At 48.6% G+C, this 19,116-nt stretch overlaps 1 protein-coding gene across 1 annotated transcript in view; it reads right to left on the bottom strand.

Moving 5' to 3' along the window:
• Positions 1 to 19,116, bottom strand: part of CPNE2 (copine 2) — a 52,710-nt gene that overhangs the window by 30,431 nt on the left and 3,163 nt on the right. Inside the window, exon 2 of the mRNA XM_018062033.1 lies at positions 1,256 to 1,467. Coding sequence (XP_017917522.1) covers positions 1,256 to 1,435 — 180 coding nt within the window. The 5' untranslated portion in view covers positions 1,436 to 1,467. The remainder of the gene's footprint in view (positions 1 to 1,255; positions 1,468 to 19,116) is intronic.

Below are 19,116 nucleotides of genomic sequence, written 5' to 3'. Positions count from 1 at the left end.
GGTCAACAAGCCCATTTCCTTGGCATCCTAAGAAGGAGCCAACATCTGTGAAAACTCTTTGTAAACCACTGTATGTTCTAGGGAACACCCACTGAGGCCTCATTAAATAACTATGAAAATTAAGAGACATATTTTGGAAAGTTTACATGCATGCAAAATTATCTGGAAGGCTGGATACCAAACCATTCACAGCTGGTTCTCCCTGACAGGTGAGTTCCCAACCACTTTGATTTTCTGGATTGTCTCAGTTTACTACAATGCATACAGATCCCTTTTGGAATAGGAAACAAAGCCATTTTTAAACCTTGAAAGTGTTAATGGTTTGGATTTCCCAGTATCCTTCCTTAAGCTACATCTTTCCCCAGTCCACAGGCCAAAGTCTTCTAGCTCAGAAATCCTTGGCTGTGGCACCATCAGCATCCTCAGCTCTGAGGCTCTTGGAAGGTAGGCATAAAAAAAGAGAATTTCACAGATGAGGAGACAGGCTTAGAGAGGGATAGCCACTTGCCCAAAACCACACAGCAGGGAGTAACAGAGCTGGGTCTTGGCTCAGCTCTGGGACCAAAGCCTAACAGAGTTCCCTGTTTCTCTCTTTGCTCCTCACTGACTGTGCTCATTGAGGAATAAGCGGGGAAAGTTATTTTAAAAATGGAAGCAAGCATTTTGCAAAACTCTCTTTTAACCATTATAGTAACTATTATAGTATTATAGTAACTGAAGGGCTTCCCTGGTGGCTCAGTGGTAAAGAACCCACCTAACAATGCAGGAGACACGAGTTCAATCCTTGGGTTGGAAGGATCTCCTGGAGAAGAAAATGACAACCCATTCCAATATTCTTGCCTGGGAAACCCCATGGACAGAGGAGCCTGGCGGGCTACAGTCCATGGAGTCGCAAAGAGTCGGACACCATTGAGTGACTAAACAACAACAGTAACTTAAAATATAATAAACACCAAATATAAAATTATGTAAACCTAAATCTACAAATTATTCAGTTCAGTTGCTCAGCCGTGTCCAACTCTGCAACCCCATGGACTGTAGCATGCCAGGCTTCCCTGTCCATCACCAATGAATTATAATAAACAAATATAAATATTTTAACTAATATTATAAACATCTCAGAATAACAATTTTCCAGGTAATCCCCAGCTCCCACTCCAAGTACTTCCAAGGGCCTGACCCCAGGGAGGCAGGGGGAGCGCTCCCCAGCGACGTCACGCATCACCCAGGGCATCTGCACACCAATGGGCCTCACCTCCATCCACCTGCCATCCGTCTCTGTGAAGAGGACACAGAAGGGGTCGGACTTGGAGGTGACATCCCGGTCCAGCAGGTTCTGGCCACTGACCGACAGCTCCACCTTGCACACGCAGTACTGGGAGCCGACGGGGGCCGCCCCCGAGGCTGGGGCACCTCCACCGGGTATGTAGGCCATGGGGGCTGGCGGCGGCAGCAATGCCTCACAGTCTAGGGGGACAACGCTGAGGGTCAGAAAGGGGACAGACATCTGCTGTGGCCCTCCACACCCTGGGGAGGCACCACCGGGCCCTCAAGATGCGGAGAGAGAAGGGTGTGTGTTGGGGAGGGGAGGGGAGTGGGGATGGGGCAAAGCCTGGAGAAAGAATGCAGGAAAAGCAAGAGAAAGGAGTCTCTGTAGGTGAGGGTTTAGTTTGTCCCTGAAGTTGTTCTCTGCTTTGGTCTGGCTTTACCCGTGAGATACACGCAGGTCCAAGTTGCTCCTGTCAGAGCAGTGACACATCACGGTGGACACAGGCATCCCATTCATGTTGCCAGGAAAACCTGGGCTTCTCCTGAGCAACTGACACCGTGGCGCCTTGCGACACCGAGGCTCGCTCATTCACTCCAGAGTGTTTACCAAGCGTCTGCTGAGTCCCAAGAACTGTGCCAGGGCTGGGCCCAGCAGTTAAGAAGATGGCCCAGCCTCAGCCCTCTCTGAGCTCCTGTTCCAGCCTGGAGGGCAGCCAGGTGTTGTGGGCTGGAGGCTCCCAGGGGGAGCCGGGGCTTTGTTCTGAGAGTGATGGAAGCCTTGGAGGGTTTTAAGCAGAGAGGTGACATGATCTGATTTGTGTTTTTAAAAGCTCACTCCAGCCCCTGTGGGGAGAATGGGTTGTTAGACAGAGGAGAGGCAGCAGGGAGGCCAGCAAGAAGGTGGCTGTCATCCAAGCAGAAGGATGGAGTCACAGTGGCAACCCAGGGCCCAGCCCACTCCCTGAGCACCAGCCTCTCGCTGGGCCCAGGTCTCAGGAGGCCTGGGCGAGTGTGGGGCTCCAGATGCAGCGCCCGGGGCGTGCCTGGCAGGCAGAGGATCTGGGCAGAGACAAAGCCAGTGCTCAGCCCCCTCCCTCCCACCGTCTGTCCCTAGAACCTCATTATAATCACACGAGCCCAGAGCATCAGGACAGCACTGCAATTTGCCTGCAGGATTTATTCATGTCGTGTAAAAATTAGTTTCCATCGGAGGGGCTGGAGCATCGCACTCCCGCTCATTGTGTGCAGCTGGGTGGCCGTACCCCGTGGGGGAGGGGCGAGCAAATCCTCGACTCAGCGAGAAGAATGGGGAATAGTGATGTCCCGCATAGACATACATCATGGACTTCCCTGGTGATCCAGTGGCTAAGACTGCGCTCCTAACGCAGGGGGCCCGGATTCGATTCCTGGTCAGGGAGCTAGATCCTGCATGCCCCAATTAAAGATCCCGTGTCCTGCAACTAAGACCTGGTGCACCCAAATAAGTATTTTTTTTAAAAAACAGGACATCTTGCCAGGGGGCTGAGAGAACACCTGTTTATGCTTACACCTACCCATGGAGGATGGGGAGGGGAAGCATGACAGCCACTCCCATTTTGCAGATAAGGAAACTGAGGCTCAGAAGCAGAAGTCACCTGTCCAAGGTCACATAGTCAGGAACCAGCAGAGGCAGGCGTGAGCCAAGTCTCCTGACTCCCAGGCCAACGTATGGCGTTCTGGCCAGGTCAGGGGGACTGCTGGGCATGGTGGGAATCTAGAACCTAGGTGGGGGCTATCTGGGGTGTCAGCCAAGCCCAAGAGAGCCTGAGGCTAAGAGAGCCCCAGAGCGCCCAAGGTCACTAGTTCCTCTGGGGTTACCCTGTCCACACCCCTGCCTCTCCCATCATCACGGATGGAGTGGATTCCAGCCCACTCACCTCCTCTCCACCTCGCAGGCGCCCTTCCTAACAGCTGAGATGCCACTTGGGCCACCATCCGCCCCACTGCCAAGTCAGAGACCTCTGTTTTCTTTCTGGGGGGCCAGGTTCACACACTCCCTGGTGCATGTACACACAGATACCCACAAATACTTAGGCCCCCAGACTAACAAGTGTGAAGGCAAGCACTCAAGTGATCACTCAGGGGCCACTTCTTCCCGCTCTCCCCCGGATCTGAGCCACCATCACCACGCGGTTCCTGCACTGTCCTCCTTCCCCTCACTGGCTCTGTCCTGGCTGAGGGTGTGGCCAGGAGGGCCAGGTCCCACAGGAGGGTCGGACTGGGTGGGGCTCCTCAAAGCCCACTGCCACCCCACCTGGATCAGCTCACAGGCCCCAGAGAGCTGGAGCGATGGGTGGGTGGGGAAGGGGCACTCCTCCCCCAGTTAGGGGCAGGTCCCCCATCCCCAACTCACCCTCTGGCTGGAAGCTTCTAGATGCCCGAAACGGGGAACACATGGTGTCTGGAGTGGGGGCAGGCGGGGGGTCAGAGTGGATCCCTCTGTGCCAGCCGGCAGCGGGCAGGCGGGCCGGACCCTGAGGCCTGACGCAATGGAAAAAGAAACCACAGCCTAGGCTGGGCTGGGCCCCCTCCCCTCCTACTCCAGCAAGAGGGCCGGCAGGCAAGGTGTCATTAAGGGAGGGCTGGGCCTGCCATGCGCATCTGGGCAGGGCAGAAAGCTCCCTGATGCAGCGCCCATGCGCCCCGCGCCCCGCAGGTAATTGGAGGCTTCGGGCTGGAGAGGGGGTCTGGGGAGCCAGGGCCCGCTTGCGGATGGTCCTGACTCCTGGCCCAGATGGACATAAGCCTTCTGGGGTGACCAGGGCCCCAGGGAAGGAATCCGAAGGCAGGGATACAGAAGGGATAGTATTCCTTTTTACAGAAAGCTGGGCCGAGAGCAGGCAGGACTTGGGAATTCCCCTTCATGCATTCAGTCAACATTCCTTGAGCACCTTGGGCTACAACAATGGATAAGACTCAGGCTTAAGCTCCCACAGGGTCCACTGGCCCCAGGCTTCTAAGGCATCTTACTCTTTAAGCAGAAAAAACAGAATTTAGGGACCCTGGTGCTGAGCCACACGTCTAGAACATTCCAGTTTCAGCCAGAAACCTAGGAACCCATCCTTGGCCTCTCTTTCCTTCGCCCCCTGTCCTACTACTGTGGTCAGCCCTGCCTCCCAGATGTGCCCAGCGTCATCCCCATCTCCCGCTTCCACTCCCCTGGCCAACGCCAGGCCTCCCTGAGCAACCCCAGGCTCTCTTTTCCACACCAGAGCCAGAGGGAGTCTTGAAACGTGCACTTTGGGGGCAGGGGCTTCCCTGGTGGCTCAGTGGTAAAGAATCTGCCTGCCAATACAAGAAACACATTTAGGTTAGATCCCTAATCCAGGAAGATCCCACATACCATGGAGCAACTAAGCCCGTGCGCCACAACTACTGAGCCTGTAACCTAGAGCCCGGGAGCTGCAGCTACTGGAGCCCGCTTGCCTAGAGCTTGTGCTCCGCAACAAGGGAAGCCACCACAGTGGGAAGCCTGAGCTCTGCAACTCCACTCTCTGCAGCTAGAGATGGAGCGAAGATCCAGGACAGCCAAAAATAAATACGTTAATTAAGAGGAAAAAACATGCAAATCAGATGCTACCACAGCTCTCCCTGAAAATCTCCCAGGGCTTGCGCTTCCTGGTCACACAACCCAAATCCTCTCCCGACCCTCCCCCCACACCACGCTCGCCCTCGCTCCCTGTGCCCCAGCCGCACTGGTCTCCTCCCGCTCTGCAAATGTGCCAACCTCGCTCCTGCCTCAGGGCCTTTGCACTTGCTCTTCCCCCTGCCAGAGATGCCTTTCTTCACACGACAGATCTTAGTTGTCAGCTTAATGTCACCCCCCCAGAGGCCTTCCCTGGTCACCCAAGCAAATGGACTCTCAGCCCCACACCATTTTCCCCGCAGATCAATGTGATACACAAGCATTTTACTATCTGTCCATCTGCCTTGTGTGCTGCCTGGCCCTCTAGAGTGTACATTCCACAAGGGAAGGATCACCACAGTTTTCCCAGCACCTAGAAGAGCATTTACACTGTGGGCAGGTGTGGGATAAATTCGTGCCAGATGAATGAGGGAGGGACCGCCCCCTCCCCCGCCAGCCCCAGAGGAATCACAACCACTGCCACACCGCACACATCACTCAAGAGACCACAAAGCCCTTTCTGAATCCTGGGACCCTCATCACTGCTCCAAGAGGCCAGCACTAGAGGGGTTCACAGTCCCACTTCACAGAGGTACAAACTGAGGCTCAAGAAGGGGCAGTGGTGCCAGGGAAGGATGGTGCTGAGGCTAAGAGCTGTGGCCACCCAACTCCATCCTTCTCCCTCACTGCTGACCCCAGTGGCTCAGGACCCAGCAGCTGGGTTATGCACCCCACCCACTGTGGGGAAGAGACGCCAAGGTGGCCTGCAGAAACCCCAATTCAGAGATGGACAGTGATGGGAGACACTGAGAGGGGCAGGCTTAAGGGGCAGGCGCGGGGAGAGGGATGGCAGGGGCAGGGGAGGCAGCGGCGGGGGGTGGAGACAGAGACCCAGATGGCGAAGAGGGAAATGGGAGGTGCTGCACAGGGAGGCAGCAGCCTCCACTGCAGAGTCTCATCTGGTGGCGAGCAGGGGGCAAGTGCAACAGCAGGTGGCCTGTCAGAACTGGGGGCCTCGTGTGCCCTCTGAACAAGCCTGCTCAACCTGACACCTAAAAAATGAAATCCTCTTTTCAGTGCTAACCGCACGAAGTGATGCTCTAGACTTGTCGTGGAAGTTAACAAGGATAGGAGTGAGGTCCTCTGGACAGTACTGTACCAGAGTTGAGAGCACAGACTCTGGACTCAGACCGTCGGGGTTTGAATCCTTGGGGCTTTCATTTACCTGCTGTTTGGTCTCAGGCAATTTATTTAACCTCTCTGGTCTTTGTTTCCTCTCTATAAAAAACAGGAACAGGGACTTCCCTGGTGGTCCAGAGGTTAAGAATCTTCCTACCAATGCAGGGGCCAGGGGTTCCATCCCTGTTAAGATTCCACATGCCTCACAGCAACTAAGTGCCATGGGCCACAGCTATTGAGCCTTCGTGCCTAGAGCTCCTGCCCTGCAACAGGAGAAGACACTGCAATGAGAAGCCTGTGCACTGCAATGAAAAGCAGCCCCTTCTCACCACAGCTAGAGAACGTCTGCATCCAGCAATGAAGATCCAGTGCAGCCAAAATTAAATAAATAAGATACAGAAACTGTAAAAAAAAAAAAAAGGAACAATAAAAGCACTTTCATCAGGTATTGATATCGAGGATTAAGTGAGGTGAAGCGCTTAGAATGACACTCTGCAGCTCCTGCTATTAGCAGTGATTCCAGATGGCTGGGGTCAGGGGGACAGACCTGTGAGGTTTATAGTGCGTATAAAGGGGACTAGCGGTTAAAACTGGTTGAGTATATGGTCCTAGGCTCCCCTTCTCAGCTGGAAGACACAGCTCAGAGATGCCAAGGGAGACCAGGATGGTGAATGCAGGGTCAGGGAGGGAATAATAGACTCAGACCCCACACACTTCAAGGTCTACACTCCTGGGCCATGGCCCCCAGGATCCTGAGGGCATCTGAGCCTTCATTCCGGCAGCAGACCGTGCTCACTGGGGTCTGGTCACTGACAGCAGAGGTTCCCAGAGTGGCCTCTACTGTCATCGCTCCAACTCTGGTTCCCAGTTGGGCCTCCTCCCTCCCTCCTGCAGGTTCCTGGGCCCCAAACAGACCCGCTTAGTCAGAGTCCCCAGAGTGGCATTTGTGTTTTAACAAGCCCTCCTGGTGGCAGGGCTTCCCTGGTGGCTCAGACGGTAAAGATTCTGCCTGCAATGCAAGAGACCTGGGTTTGATCCCTGGGTTGGGAAGATCCCCTGGAGAAGGGAATGGCAACCCACTCCGGTATTCTTGCCTGGAGAATTCCATGGACAGAGGAGCCTGGCGGGCTCCAGGTCATGGGGTCTCAAAGAGTCAGACACGACTGAGCAACTGACACTTTCACGTTCCTGGTGACACTAGCAGTGGGTTCAGGACACACAGATCCCAGAGGGGTGGGTAGGTGGGGCATCTTGTTAAAATGCAGTTGCCAGTGCCCACAGGTCTGGGGAGGGAGCTAAGAGTCTGCATTTCCAATAAGCTCCTGGGTGCCACTGAGGCGGCCCATCTGAGACCACACTTTGAACACCAACCTGCTCCATGGCCCCCAGTGGCTGACCACACCCAGGGATGGCTGTGGTTTAGCCTACTCTTGGCATAATGAGGCAGTCATCATACTTGGTCCCCATAAAAGCCCTGCCAGCTTCACACACTGAGTTCCTGCTGTGTCTCGACAGACCTCTGAGTCTGTAGGCTCTGGTCTTAGGTGGTGACACCCTGGTAGCCGGAACCCTTGGTTGGCCAGCCACATGCCTGGTCCCCACTGGCCCTGATGGCTGTGTTTACTGAGCTTTCAGGGTGGGAATGTGCCTTGAATGCATCCAGATCTAAGTTGTCTCCTTCACCCCATTTCCCAGAGGAGAAGACCCAGGAAGAAAAATGGCAACTGTGTTAGAGTTCTCCCGAGAACAGAACCACTAGGAGGATATCTGCATAAAGAGAGATTTCTTTTAAGGAATCAGCGCATGCATTTGTGGGGGCTGACAAGTCTGACATCTGCAGGGTGAGATGCAAAGCTGGAAATTCGGGTTACAGTTGATCTTGTATTCTTGAGTCCCAAATCTGGGAACTAGGCAAGGTTTCTCTGTTGCAGTCTTGGGGCCAAATTCCTTCTTCTTGGAGAAACCTTAGTCCTTTCTTTTAAGGCCTCTGATTGATTGAATGTAGCCCACCCACGTAATGGAGGATTAACATAAGTCTACCGATTTAAATGCTAATCACATCTGAAAAATACCTACAAAAGCAACATCAGATAGGTGTTTAACTGAACAACTGGTCACCATAGCCTAGCCAAGTTGACGCATAAGATTAACCATCAGAGCAACCTTCAGGTCCTAGGAGACCTGCCTGGGGCAGGAAAACAAGGTGCTGAGGCTGGAGTTCTCAGCCAGCCCTTCCTAATCAAGGGAGCTAGGAGAGCCCACTCCTATCCTGTCAGCTGGCAGGGAAGACAGGTGGTGGTGTGGCTGGGCAGACAGAGACAGGAGGTAAAACAAGAGTAATAATAACACCTGCCTGAGGCACTGGGCCCAGTGTGCTACAGACTTTAACTTCTATAGCTTCACAACATCCTTGAGCAAGGAGCTCTCACCACTCCCACTCTCCAGATGAGCAAACTGAGGCTTGGAAGGATTTGCATTCCAGAGCCTCTGCTAATATGACTCTGGACAAGTCATAGGCCTTTCTGAGTCTTCACCTTGACAGCCCCCCACCTCACACTGCCTCAACACATTTCTGGTTCTAGCTATGCTGTTCACAGGGTCCCAACAATACTTTTTCACACCTCCGTAATTTTGCACATGTTGTTCCATCTGCCTGGAATGCCCTTCCCTCTTCTTGAGTTAGCTCTCTCCTTCTTCAAACTCAGCTGAGCAAAACCAAACAAAATCAATGTTGCTATGCTCCCACCCCCAGGATAAAATCTTAAAAGTTGGTCCAGTGGTTAAGTCTCCGTGCTTCCACTGCAGGGAGTGTGGGTTTGATCCCTGGTCGGGGAACTAAGATCCCGCATGCCATGCGGTGTGGCCAAAGGGAGTAAATAAAAAAATATGTTTTAAAAGCTGGCAATACCAAGTGTCGGCAAGGATGTGGAGCAACTAGAACTCTCATGTGCTACCAACAGGAGTGAGGACTGGGACAACTACTTCGGAGAAACGTCTGGCAGCGTTTACAAAGCTAAATAAAGGTATCCATTATGACGATCCCAGCAATGCCCAGCAGAAACATGCAGTATGTTCCCCAAAAGACACACCTGAGAACTTCCAGAGATAGCCCCAGGCCAGGAGTCCCCTATGTGCCTATCATCAGGAAAGGGGATAAATAAACAATGACTGCGCACACAGTGGACTGAACTGCCCTGAGCCCAAGGAAGCACAGGGACACCAACATGCTGAGTGGAGGAAGCCAGACACAAAGGAGCACGTCATCCTGTACCATCTCATTCTGTTGCTGTTGTTCCGTCGCCCAGTCATGTCCAACTCTTCACGACCCCATGGACTACAGCATGCCAGGCCCCCCTACCCCCCACCGTCTCTGGGAATTTGCCCAAGTTCATGTCCATTACATCAGTGAAGTTAAACACAGACAAAACAAATCTATGTTGTTGGGAGTAGGGGTTGCAAGATAGTGGGGGAGGGTGTGAGTGACTGGGAGGGGCTACCAGGGGGCTTCGGGACGGTCATGTTTGTGTCTCAGTCCAGGGAGTGCTAACGCAGATGTTTTCCGTTTGTGAACAGTCATTGAGTTGTACACCTGGGAAGTCTGCTCTATATTGTGTATTATACTTCAACAAAATGTTTTAAAAAAAAAACACACAACTTGGAGACTGCTCTACAAATCGCCCCCTGAGCCCCTGGCCCCAGACAGGGATGCACTTAAATTGTCACCATATTGCAACCACTGACTTAGGAAATCCAGGTCTATTTTCATCTCTGTTGTTCCGACCGCAGAGAAGCATAGAATGCGAGCTCGACAAACCTTTGCTGAAAGTACAGAAGAGTTAGGGTGAAGGGGAGACGACCCATGGCATCTTGGAATTGCAGAGGCCCACGACTAGAATGCAAAGAATCCAGAACCCTGGGATTCCAGAAATTAGGACTTCACTGAATCTCTGAGCTTGAAAGGCTTTAGAGTTTATCTGGTCCCACCTTCCAGCCACAGCCCCACCATCCCCATGTCCCACAGCCCTGGTTCTCTGAAGTATATGTGTGTGGGGGTCCAGCCCCCAGCTGCTCATGCCCCCTGGGGCCCTCCCTGCCCACCCACTGCTGCACTGGCCCCCGCCAGCAGGCATGCAGCCCCCAGAGAACAGCCCAGTGCTCTTGTCAAGGTGGAGGGGGCCAGCATTTTGACACAAATCACTTCTCCACTTTAACTAAGGCTGCTGTGCCCTGAAAATGCTGTGCTCCCGACAGGCAGTCAGACTACTGTAGGGATAAATATAGATACAGACAGTGTGGGGAGGAGGCTGCTGCAGGGGTCAGCCCTGATGCCCCCTTCTATCCTCTGAGGCCCCCAGCTTTGGCCAGACCACACCCAGAGGGAGATTATTCCCTGCAGCCCCCACCAAATCCATAAGCTCTAGACTTGGGGGAGGGGCCTCCTCTAGGATCCCAGGGACCCTGGTTCCACTGAGCCTTGTTCGGAAGGGCTTGGTCCCGGGGTCTCCCAGCCTACCACCCTAGGGGTTGGCCCAGAAGGCTGAGCGGCAGCCTCTACCCTGACCTCCAAGGAGTCAGGCACCAGGTTCTGCCCATTTTTTGCCCCCACCCCATGTCTCAGCTCCTTTATCTGCAAAGTGGGGCTGGCCATACCCTCGCCTCTGGCCTACAAGTAAGCACTCTAGGGGATGGGCGTAGTTGGACTCTGGGATGCAGAAAGTACATCAGGGACCTGGGAGGGGGGTCTGGCCAGACTCAGAGTGGGGAACAAGCTAATGGAGGGTGGAGGGCATGGTGACAATGACCACCAGCCAAAGTCATTCCAACCTAGCTTCATTCGAAGGGTAGCTGCCTGTAGTTACCAGGAGCTGCAAGTGGGGCAGCCTCAGGGACTGGGGTATAGCCCTGGGGCTCTAACCTCTGGTGCCCACACCCACCCAGGGGCCCTCCGTGGGGAGACTAGGAGACAAGGGCTCCCACCTCTAGATGTGAACTCCCTACAAGTCGCTTTCGCTCTCTGCCTCAGTTTCCCTGCCTGTCAGGTTGCAGGCTCCTCCCAGCTTTGGGGAGTCTACATACACGCCTCTGTCTTTGCTGGGCTGCACCAGGCTTCTAGCCCAAGCTCCCACCCAGAATCTCCAGGCTGATTGTGTCTGAAAGGTCGTCTGGGCTCAGTCAAACATCTGAATGGCCTTGTGGGCTCCTACCATGGCTGGGCACCCTAGCTCTCTGCAGATGGGACTCCCCACTTTTTGTCAAGGGCTTTCATCCTACCACACTGAAGAGGCACCCAGCCACCCCCTCCCATCCAGACAGTGTGGAGGGGCCTCTCCAAGCCTCCATATCCCAGGTCACCCGGCCCCCAGTCTGCCTCAGCAAGTCCTTCTGGGCACGGACATGGCCATCTGCTCCCCAGCTCCTGGTCCCAGCTCTCAGGAAGTCTTCACGCAGGAGATGGAAATAATAGCATTGACTGAGTGCCTGGCCCTGTCCTGAGGTTTCCATCATTCCATTTAGGCTGCCCTGCAAGCCTGGCAGATGAGCCCTATTACTACCATTCCATTTCACAGATCAGAGAGCTGAGGCACAGAGAGGTCATATAACCCACCTATCAGAGGCAGAACTGTGTCCCCTGGAAGAGGTGTTAAACCTTCACCCCTGGCACCTTAGAATGCGACCTTATTTGGACACAGGGAAGTTGCAGATGTGGAGTTAAGATGAGGACATCCTGGAGCACGATGGGCCCTGATTCCCCCGTGACTGATGTCTGTAGGGGAGGATAACGTGTGAGACACAGAGGGAAGGCGGTCATGGGAAGGGAGCAGAGACTGGAGTGACACTGCCGCAAAGCAAGGGATGCCTGCAGCTACCAGGAGCTGGAAGAGGCAAGGAGGCACCCTCCCCTAGAACCCGCAGAGGGAGCACAGCCCTGCCAACACCTTGAATTTGGACTTCCAGCCTCCAGAACTGTGAGCGAATACATTTCTGTTGTTTGAAGCCACCCAGTTTGAGGTGCTTCATTACAGGGGTCCTGGGAAACTAATACTCCACCCAAGGTCACTCAGCTAGGCAGGGGCAAAGCAGAGTGTGAAGTGAGGCAGGGCCCACTGTGCTCTTGCCCAGCCCAGCACATCCCTCGGGGAGCCGATGGGGATGGGACTTTGACTCGGGAAGATTGTTGGGACCCTGAAGGAGGGAGCAGTTGGACAGCACCATCTGCTGGGAGCCAAGCATGTGGTCTCCCATGTCATGGGGAAGGGGACAGTCAGGGTTCAGTGGGCAGGCCAGATGCCCCAAGTTCCTGAGGGGACACAAGAGCCACCGAAGGAGACAGAGATGGGGGTGCTGGAGGGAACAGGCTCTTGGAATACCCTGGGCAAGTTCCTACCTCAGGGCCTCTGCAGGTGCTGCTCTCTCTGCCCGGACACCCCTCCCGCCTTCATTCATTCAAAAACACCCACGGAGCACCTGCTGGGAACCAGCCATGAATGTCATGCCATCCATTAACATCTCAGCTTGAATGTCACCACCTCCTTCTCCAAAGTCTCCTTGACCCACGTCTCCCCCTACCCCATCACATCTCAATTACTCACCTGGCTTTATTTTTTCTATGGCATTTTTGACCACCTAGAGTTTTCCTATCTCTTTGTCATTTTCTTGCCTTCCTCTGTCCCCTCAACTCTATTTGGAGCTCTGTAGTTGTGCCTCAGCTTTGACACAGTCCCTGGCACAGAGGAGCTGGTTCAGAAAATATTTGTTGAGAAGTCTGCCCAGACAAGATGGCAAACAGAAGGATCTGAGCTCACCTGCTCTCATGAAAACATCAAAATCACAACTAACTGCTGAACAACCATTGACAAAAAAGAAGTGGAATTTACTAAGAAAAGATCTTCTACTTCCAAAGACAAAGAAGAAGCCACGATGAGATGGGGAGAGACACCAGAAGCAAGAGGAACCACGACCCTGAAGCCTGTGAGACTGCAGACACAGCAATTAGATAAAATGAAACAGCAGAGGAATATGTTTCAGATGAAGGGACAAAACGGAACCCCAGAAGAACAACTAGGTAAAGTGGAGACAGGCAATTGACCTGAAAAAGAATTCAGAGTAGTGATAATAAAGATAATCCAAGATCTTGAGAAAAGAATGGAGTGCACAGATCAAGAAGATATAAGAAATGTTTAACAAAGAAAATTCAAACAGTCAGAGATAAATAACAACATACCAAAAGAAAAAATACAGTGGAAGGACTCAATAGCAGAATAGATGAGGCAGAAGAATAAATAAGTGAGCTCAAAGACAGAATGGTGGAAATCACTGCCATGGAAAAGAATGAAGAAAAAAGAATGAAAAAAAAAGAAGACTCTGGGACAACATGAAATGCATCGATATTCACATGATAAGGGTCTTAGAAGGAGAGAGAGAGAAGGGGTCTGACAAAACATTTGAAGAGATAATAGCTGAAAACTTCTTTAACATGGGAAAGGAGACAGTCACCAAGTCCAGGAAGCACAGAGAGTCCCACACAGATATACCCACGGAGGAACACACTGAGACACATATTAATCAGACTGACAAAAATTAAAGACAAAGAGCAAATATTACAATCAAAAAGGAAAAAGCAACAAATAACAAAAGAGAATGCCCATAGGTTATCAGCTGAGTTTTCAGCAGAAACTCTGCCGGCCAGAAGGGAATGACATGATATATTTAAAGCAATGAAAGGGAAAAAGCTACAACCAAGAATACTCTACCCAGCAAGGCTTTTATCCAGATTCAATAGAGAAATCAAAAGCTTTATAGACAAACAAAAGCTAAGAGAATTCAGCACCATCAGACCAGCTTTGCAACAAATGCTAAAGGAACTTCTCTAGGGCGAAAAGTAAAGCCCACAACTAGAAGCAAGAAAATCACAAACAGGAAAGCTCACTGGTAAAGGCAAACATACAGTGAAGGCAGGCAATCATCCATATGCAAATATGATATCAAAACCAGCAACTGGGAGGAAAGTACAAGTGCAGGATATTTGGAAACACATTGAAGTTAAGAGACCAGCAACTTAATACAATCTTGTTTATATATCAAACTGCTATATCAAAGCCTCATGGGAACTGTAAACCAAAAATCTACAATAGATGTACACAGGAAAATGGAAAAGGAATCCAAACACAACGCTAAAGATAGTCATCAAATCACAAAAGAACAAAAGAGGAAGGGAAGAAAGCAGACCTACGAAAACAACCCCAAAGCAATTACCAAAATGGCAACAAGAACGTACGTATTGGTAATTACCTTAAATGCAAATGGATTAGATGCTCCAACCAAAAGACACAGACTGGCTGAATGGATATAAAAACGAGACCCATACATATGCTGGCTACAAGAGACCTACTTCAGATCTAGGTACACAAACAGACTGAAAGTGAGGGGATAGAAAATGCAAACAGAAATCAAAGCTGGAATAGTAATAGTAATACTCATGTCAGACAAAATTGATTTTAAAATATTGTTATAAGAAACAAAGAAAAATACTACATAATGATCAAGGGATCAATCCAAGAAGATGCAACAACTGTAAATGTATATACACCCAGCACAGGAGTATTTTAACTTATAAGGCAAATGCTAATACCCATAAAAGGAGAAATCAACAGTAACTGTGGGGGACTTTCACATGCACTTGCATCAATGAACAGCTCATCCAGACAGAAAACTGATAAACAAACACAGACTTTAAATGACATATTAGACCAGATGAACTAAATTCATATTTATAGAGTATTCCATCCAAAAGTAGCAGAACACACATTCTTCTCAAGTGCACACAGAACATTCTCCAGGATAGATCATATGCTGGGCCATAAAGCAAGCTTTGATAAATTTAAGACAATTGAAATCATATCAAGCATCTTCCAACCATAACACTATGAGATTAGAAATGAACCATAAGAAAAAAACCGTAAAGAACATAAACATGTGGAAGCTGACCAATACGGTACTAAATGACCAATGGGTCACTGAGGAAATCACAGAAGGAAAAAAAAATACCTAGATATGATGAAAACAAAACACGGGGATCCAAAACATACGGGACACAGCCAAAGCAGCTGTAAGAGGGAAGCTTACAGCAACACAATCTCACCTTAGAAAACAAGAACACTGCCAAATAAACAACTAAATTTACACCCAAAGCAGCTAGAAAAAGAAGAACAAACAAAACCCAAAGTTTAGCAGAAGGAACGATATCATAAAGATCAGAGCACAGATACATGAAATAGAGATAAACAAAACCAATGAAAAGACCAATGAAACTAAAAGTTTCTTTTAGTTTCTCTTTGAAAAGAGAAAATTGATCATCCTTTAGCCAGACTCATCAAGAAAAAAAAAAAGCAAGAGTGCTCAATAAAATCAGTAAAATCAGAAAAGAAAAAGGAGAAGTTGCAATGAACATCATGGAAATACAAAGGGTCATAAGAGACTACTATGAGTAACTATATGCCAATAATATGGACAACCTAGAAGAAACAGATGAATTCTTAGAAGGGTACAGTCTCCCAAAACTGAACAGGAAGAAATAGAAAATACGAAAGGCCCATCACAAGCATTGAAATTGAAACAAAACTCCCAACAAACAAAAGTGCAGGACCAGATGGTTTCACAGGTGAGTTTCATGAAACATTTAGAGAAGAGTTAACACCCATCCTTCTGAAACGATTTCAAAAGATCACAGAGGAGGGACTTTCCTGGTGGTCCAGTGGCTAAGACTCCATGTTCCTAATGCAAGTGGCTATGTTCAATCCCTGGTCAGGGAACTAGATCCTATTAACACATGCTGCAACTGAGAGTTTACATGATACAACTAAATATCTGAAGATCCTTCATCACACAGCAAAGATCAAAGACCTGGCACAGACAAATAAATAAATAAATAAATATATACACACACATACACACACATATGTGTATATGTGTGTGTGTATATATAGTTAAATTGCAGAGGAAGGAACATTACTAAATCCATCTATAAAGCCACAATCACCATGATACTAAAACCAGACAAAGATATCTCTCTCACACACACACACTATTATAGACCAGTATCATTGAGAAACATAGATGCAAAAATCTTCAACAAATACTAGCAAACTGAATCCAACAATACATTAAAAGGATCACACACCATCACCAAGTGGGATTTCCCCCAGGGATGCAGGGATTTTTCAATATCTGCAAATCAATCAGTGTGATACACCACATTAACAAACTGAAGAATAAAAACTATATGACCACCTCAAAAATGCAGAAAACACTTTTGATAAATTCCAACATTCATTTATGATAAAAACTCTCCAGAAACTGAACAAAGAGGGACTATACCTCAGCTTAATAGAGGCCATATATGACAAAGCCACAGCCAACATCATATTCAGAAGTAAAACCTTGAAAGATCAAGAATAAGACAAGGATGTCCACTTCCACCACTTTTATTCAACATAGTTTCGGAAGTCCTAGCCATGGCAATCAGAGAAATAAAAAAAGGAATCCAAATTAGGAGCAAAGTAAAACTGTCACTGTTTGTACGTGACATGATACTATACATTTGTTGCTGTTTTTCAGTTGCTAAGTCATGTCTGACTGCAAAATACCTAAAGATGCTACCAGAAAACTAGTAGAGCCCATCAGTGAATTTAGTAAAGTCACACGATAAAAAAATAATACAAATCTGTTGCATTCCTATACACCAAAAGCAAAAGATCAGAAAGAGAAATTAAGGAAGCAATCTTATTTACCACTGCATCAAAAAGAAGAAAACACCTAAGAATAAACCTACCTAAGGAAGCAAAAGACCTGAACTCTGAAAACTATAAAACACTGATGAAAGAAACTGAAGATAACACAAATAGATGGAAAGATATACTGTGTTCTTGGACTGGAAGAATCAATACTGTCGAAATGACTATAGCACCCAAGGTAATACAGAGATTCAGTGCAATCCCTATCAAATTACCAATGGCATTTTTTGCAGACCTAGAAGAAAAAAATCTTAAAATTTGTGTGGAAACACAAGACTCTGATAATCTAAAGCAATCTTGAGAGAGAAAAACTGAGCTGAAGGAATTAGGCTCCCTGGCTTCAGAATATACTGTAAAGCTGCGGTAATCAAAACAGTATGGCACAAAGACAGACTTAGAGATCAATGGAATAGGACAGAAAGCCCAATAATAAACCCATGCAGCTATGGCCAACTAATCCATGACAAAAGGAAGCAAGACTATAACGGAGAAAAGACAGGCTTTTCCATAAGTGGTGCCAGGAAAACTGGACAGCTACACGTAAAATAATTCTTTTACATCATATACAAAAATAAAATAAAAATCAATTAAAGACCTAAATGTAGGACTGATACTATAAAACTCTTAGAGGAAAACATAGGCAGAGTGCTTTTTGACATACCACAGTAGTATTTTTTTTTAATTCATCCCCTAGAGTAATGAAAATAAAAACAAAAACAAATGGGACCTAATTAAAAACTTATGCATAGCAAAGGAAACCATAAACAAAACAAAAAGACAGAATGGGAGCAAATGATGCTACCAACAAGGAATTAATTTCTAAGATATACAAACATTATGCAGCTCAATATCAAAACAAATCACCCAATCAAAAAATAGAGATCTAAACAGACATTTTTCCAAAAAAAAAGATGTATACATGGTTAAAAAGTATATGAAAAGATGCTAAACATTGCTAATTATCAGAGAAATGCAAATCAAAACTACAACGATGTATCACCTCACACCAGCCAGGCCATCATCAAAAAGTTTACAAACAAATGCTGGAGAGGATGTGGAGAAAAGGGAATCCTCCTACACTGTTGGTGGGAATGTAAACTGGTATGGCCACTACAGAGAACAGTATGGAAGTTCCTGAAAAAAACTGTAAGTAGAACTACCGCCCGATCCTATCCTGTCACTATCATTCACAGCAACACGGATGGACCCAGAGATGATCACACTAAGCGAAGTAAGTCAGAGAAACACAAGTATCATGTATCACTTATATGTAAAATATTTTAAAGGGTTATACAAATGAACTTATTTACAAAATAGAAATAGACTTCTCAAACAAACTTACCAAAGGAGAAAGGTGTGACAGTCGGGGGTGGGGGGGGAGATGGATAAATGAGGAGGTTGGGATTAACATATACACACTACCATATATAAAACAGATAATCAACAAGGACCTATTGTATAGCGCAAGGAACTCTACTCAATATTCTGTAATAACCTATATGGGAAAAGAATCTGAAAAAGGATGGATATATGTATAACTGAATCACTTTGCTGTACACCTGAAACTAACACAGTACGATAAATCAACTATAATATAAAATAAAAAGTTTTTAAAGTCTGTGAATAAACAAATCATACCTAAAACAGTAAATAAACCCTTGGCATATTGACATATGCTATTACAAAATATTGTTGAGGAACGAATAGATGGCTGCATGATGAGAAAAGCCTTCCTGAATGGCAGGGAGCCAAAGCCACCGGTGGAAACCACACTACCTGGGCAAAGCCCTCTTTGGTTTACAAGCCCTTTCATAGCTGCCTTTAAGGACCACGTGAAGAAAGCAAAGGAACAGCTCCTGATGGAAAGTTCCTGCATGTCTAGATGAAGAAACTGAGGCCAAAGAGATTAAAAAACGTGGCCCAGGTCACCTGGAGAATGGGTGACTCTCCCCAGAACACCCCAGATCCCTGAGTCTGCAGACAATGACCCACCCAGGTCAGCAGCTGCCATGCCCTCCTCCCCCAGATCCCAGGGTGGATCAGTGCTGGATGAATCTCACCTCTCCCAGACTCACACCTTTCCCTTCCCCCAGGCCAGCGCTTGCTCCTCCTCCATCAGCAGGGCCACCGCCCTCAGATAGTGCCCCAGCACTCAGCACAGTGAGACAAGGATCTTCCCAGAGTCCCCAGAGGGTGAGCTCTGGACTCTTCCGA

The sequence above is a fragment of the Capra hircus genome, chromosome 18 (assembly GCF_001704415.2).
Source record: "Capra hircus breed San Clemente chromosome 18, ASM170441v1, whole genome shotgun sequence".
NCBI lineage: Eukaryota > Metazoa > Chordata > Mammalia > Artiodactyla > Bovidae > Capra > Capra hircus.
This window is presented reverse-complemented; position numbering and strand designations above follow the sequence as displayed.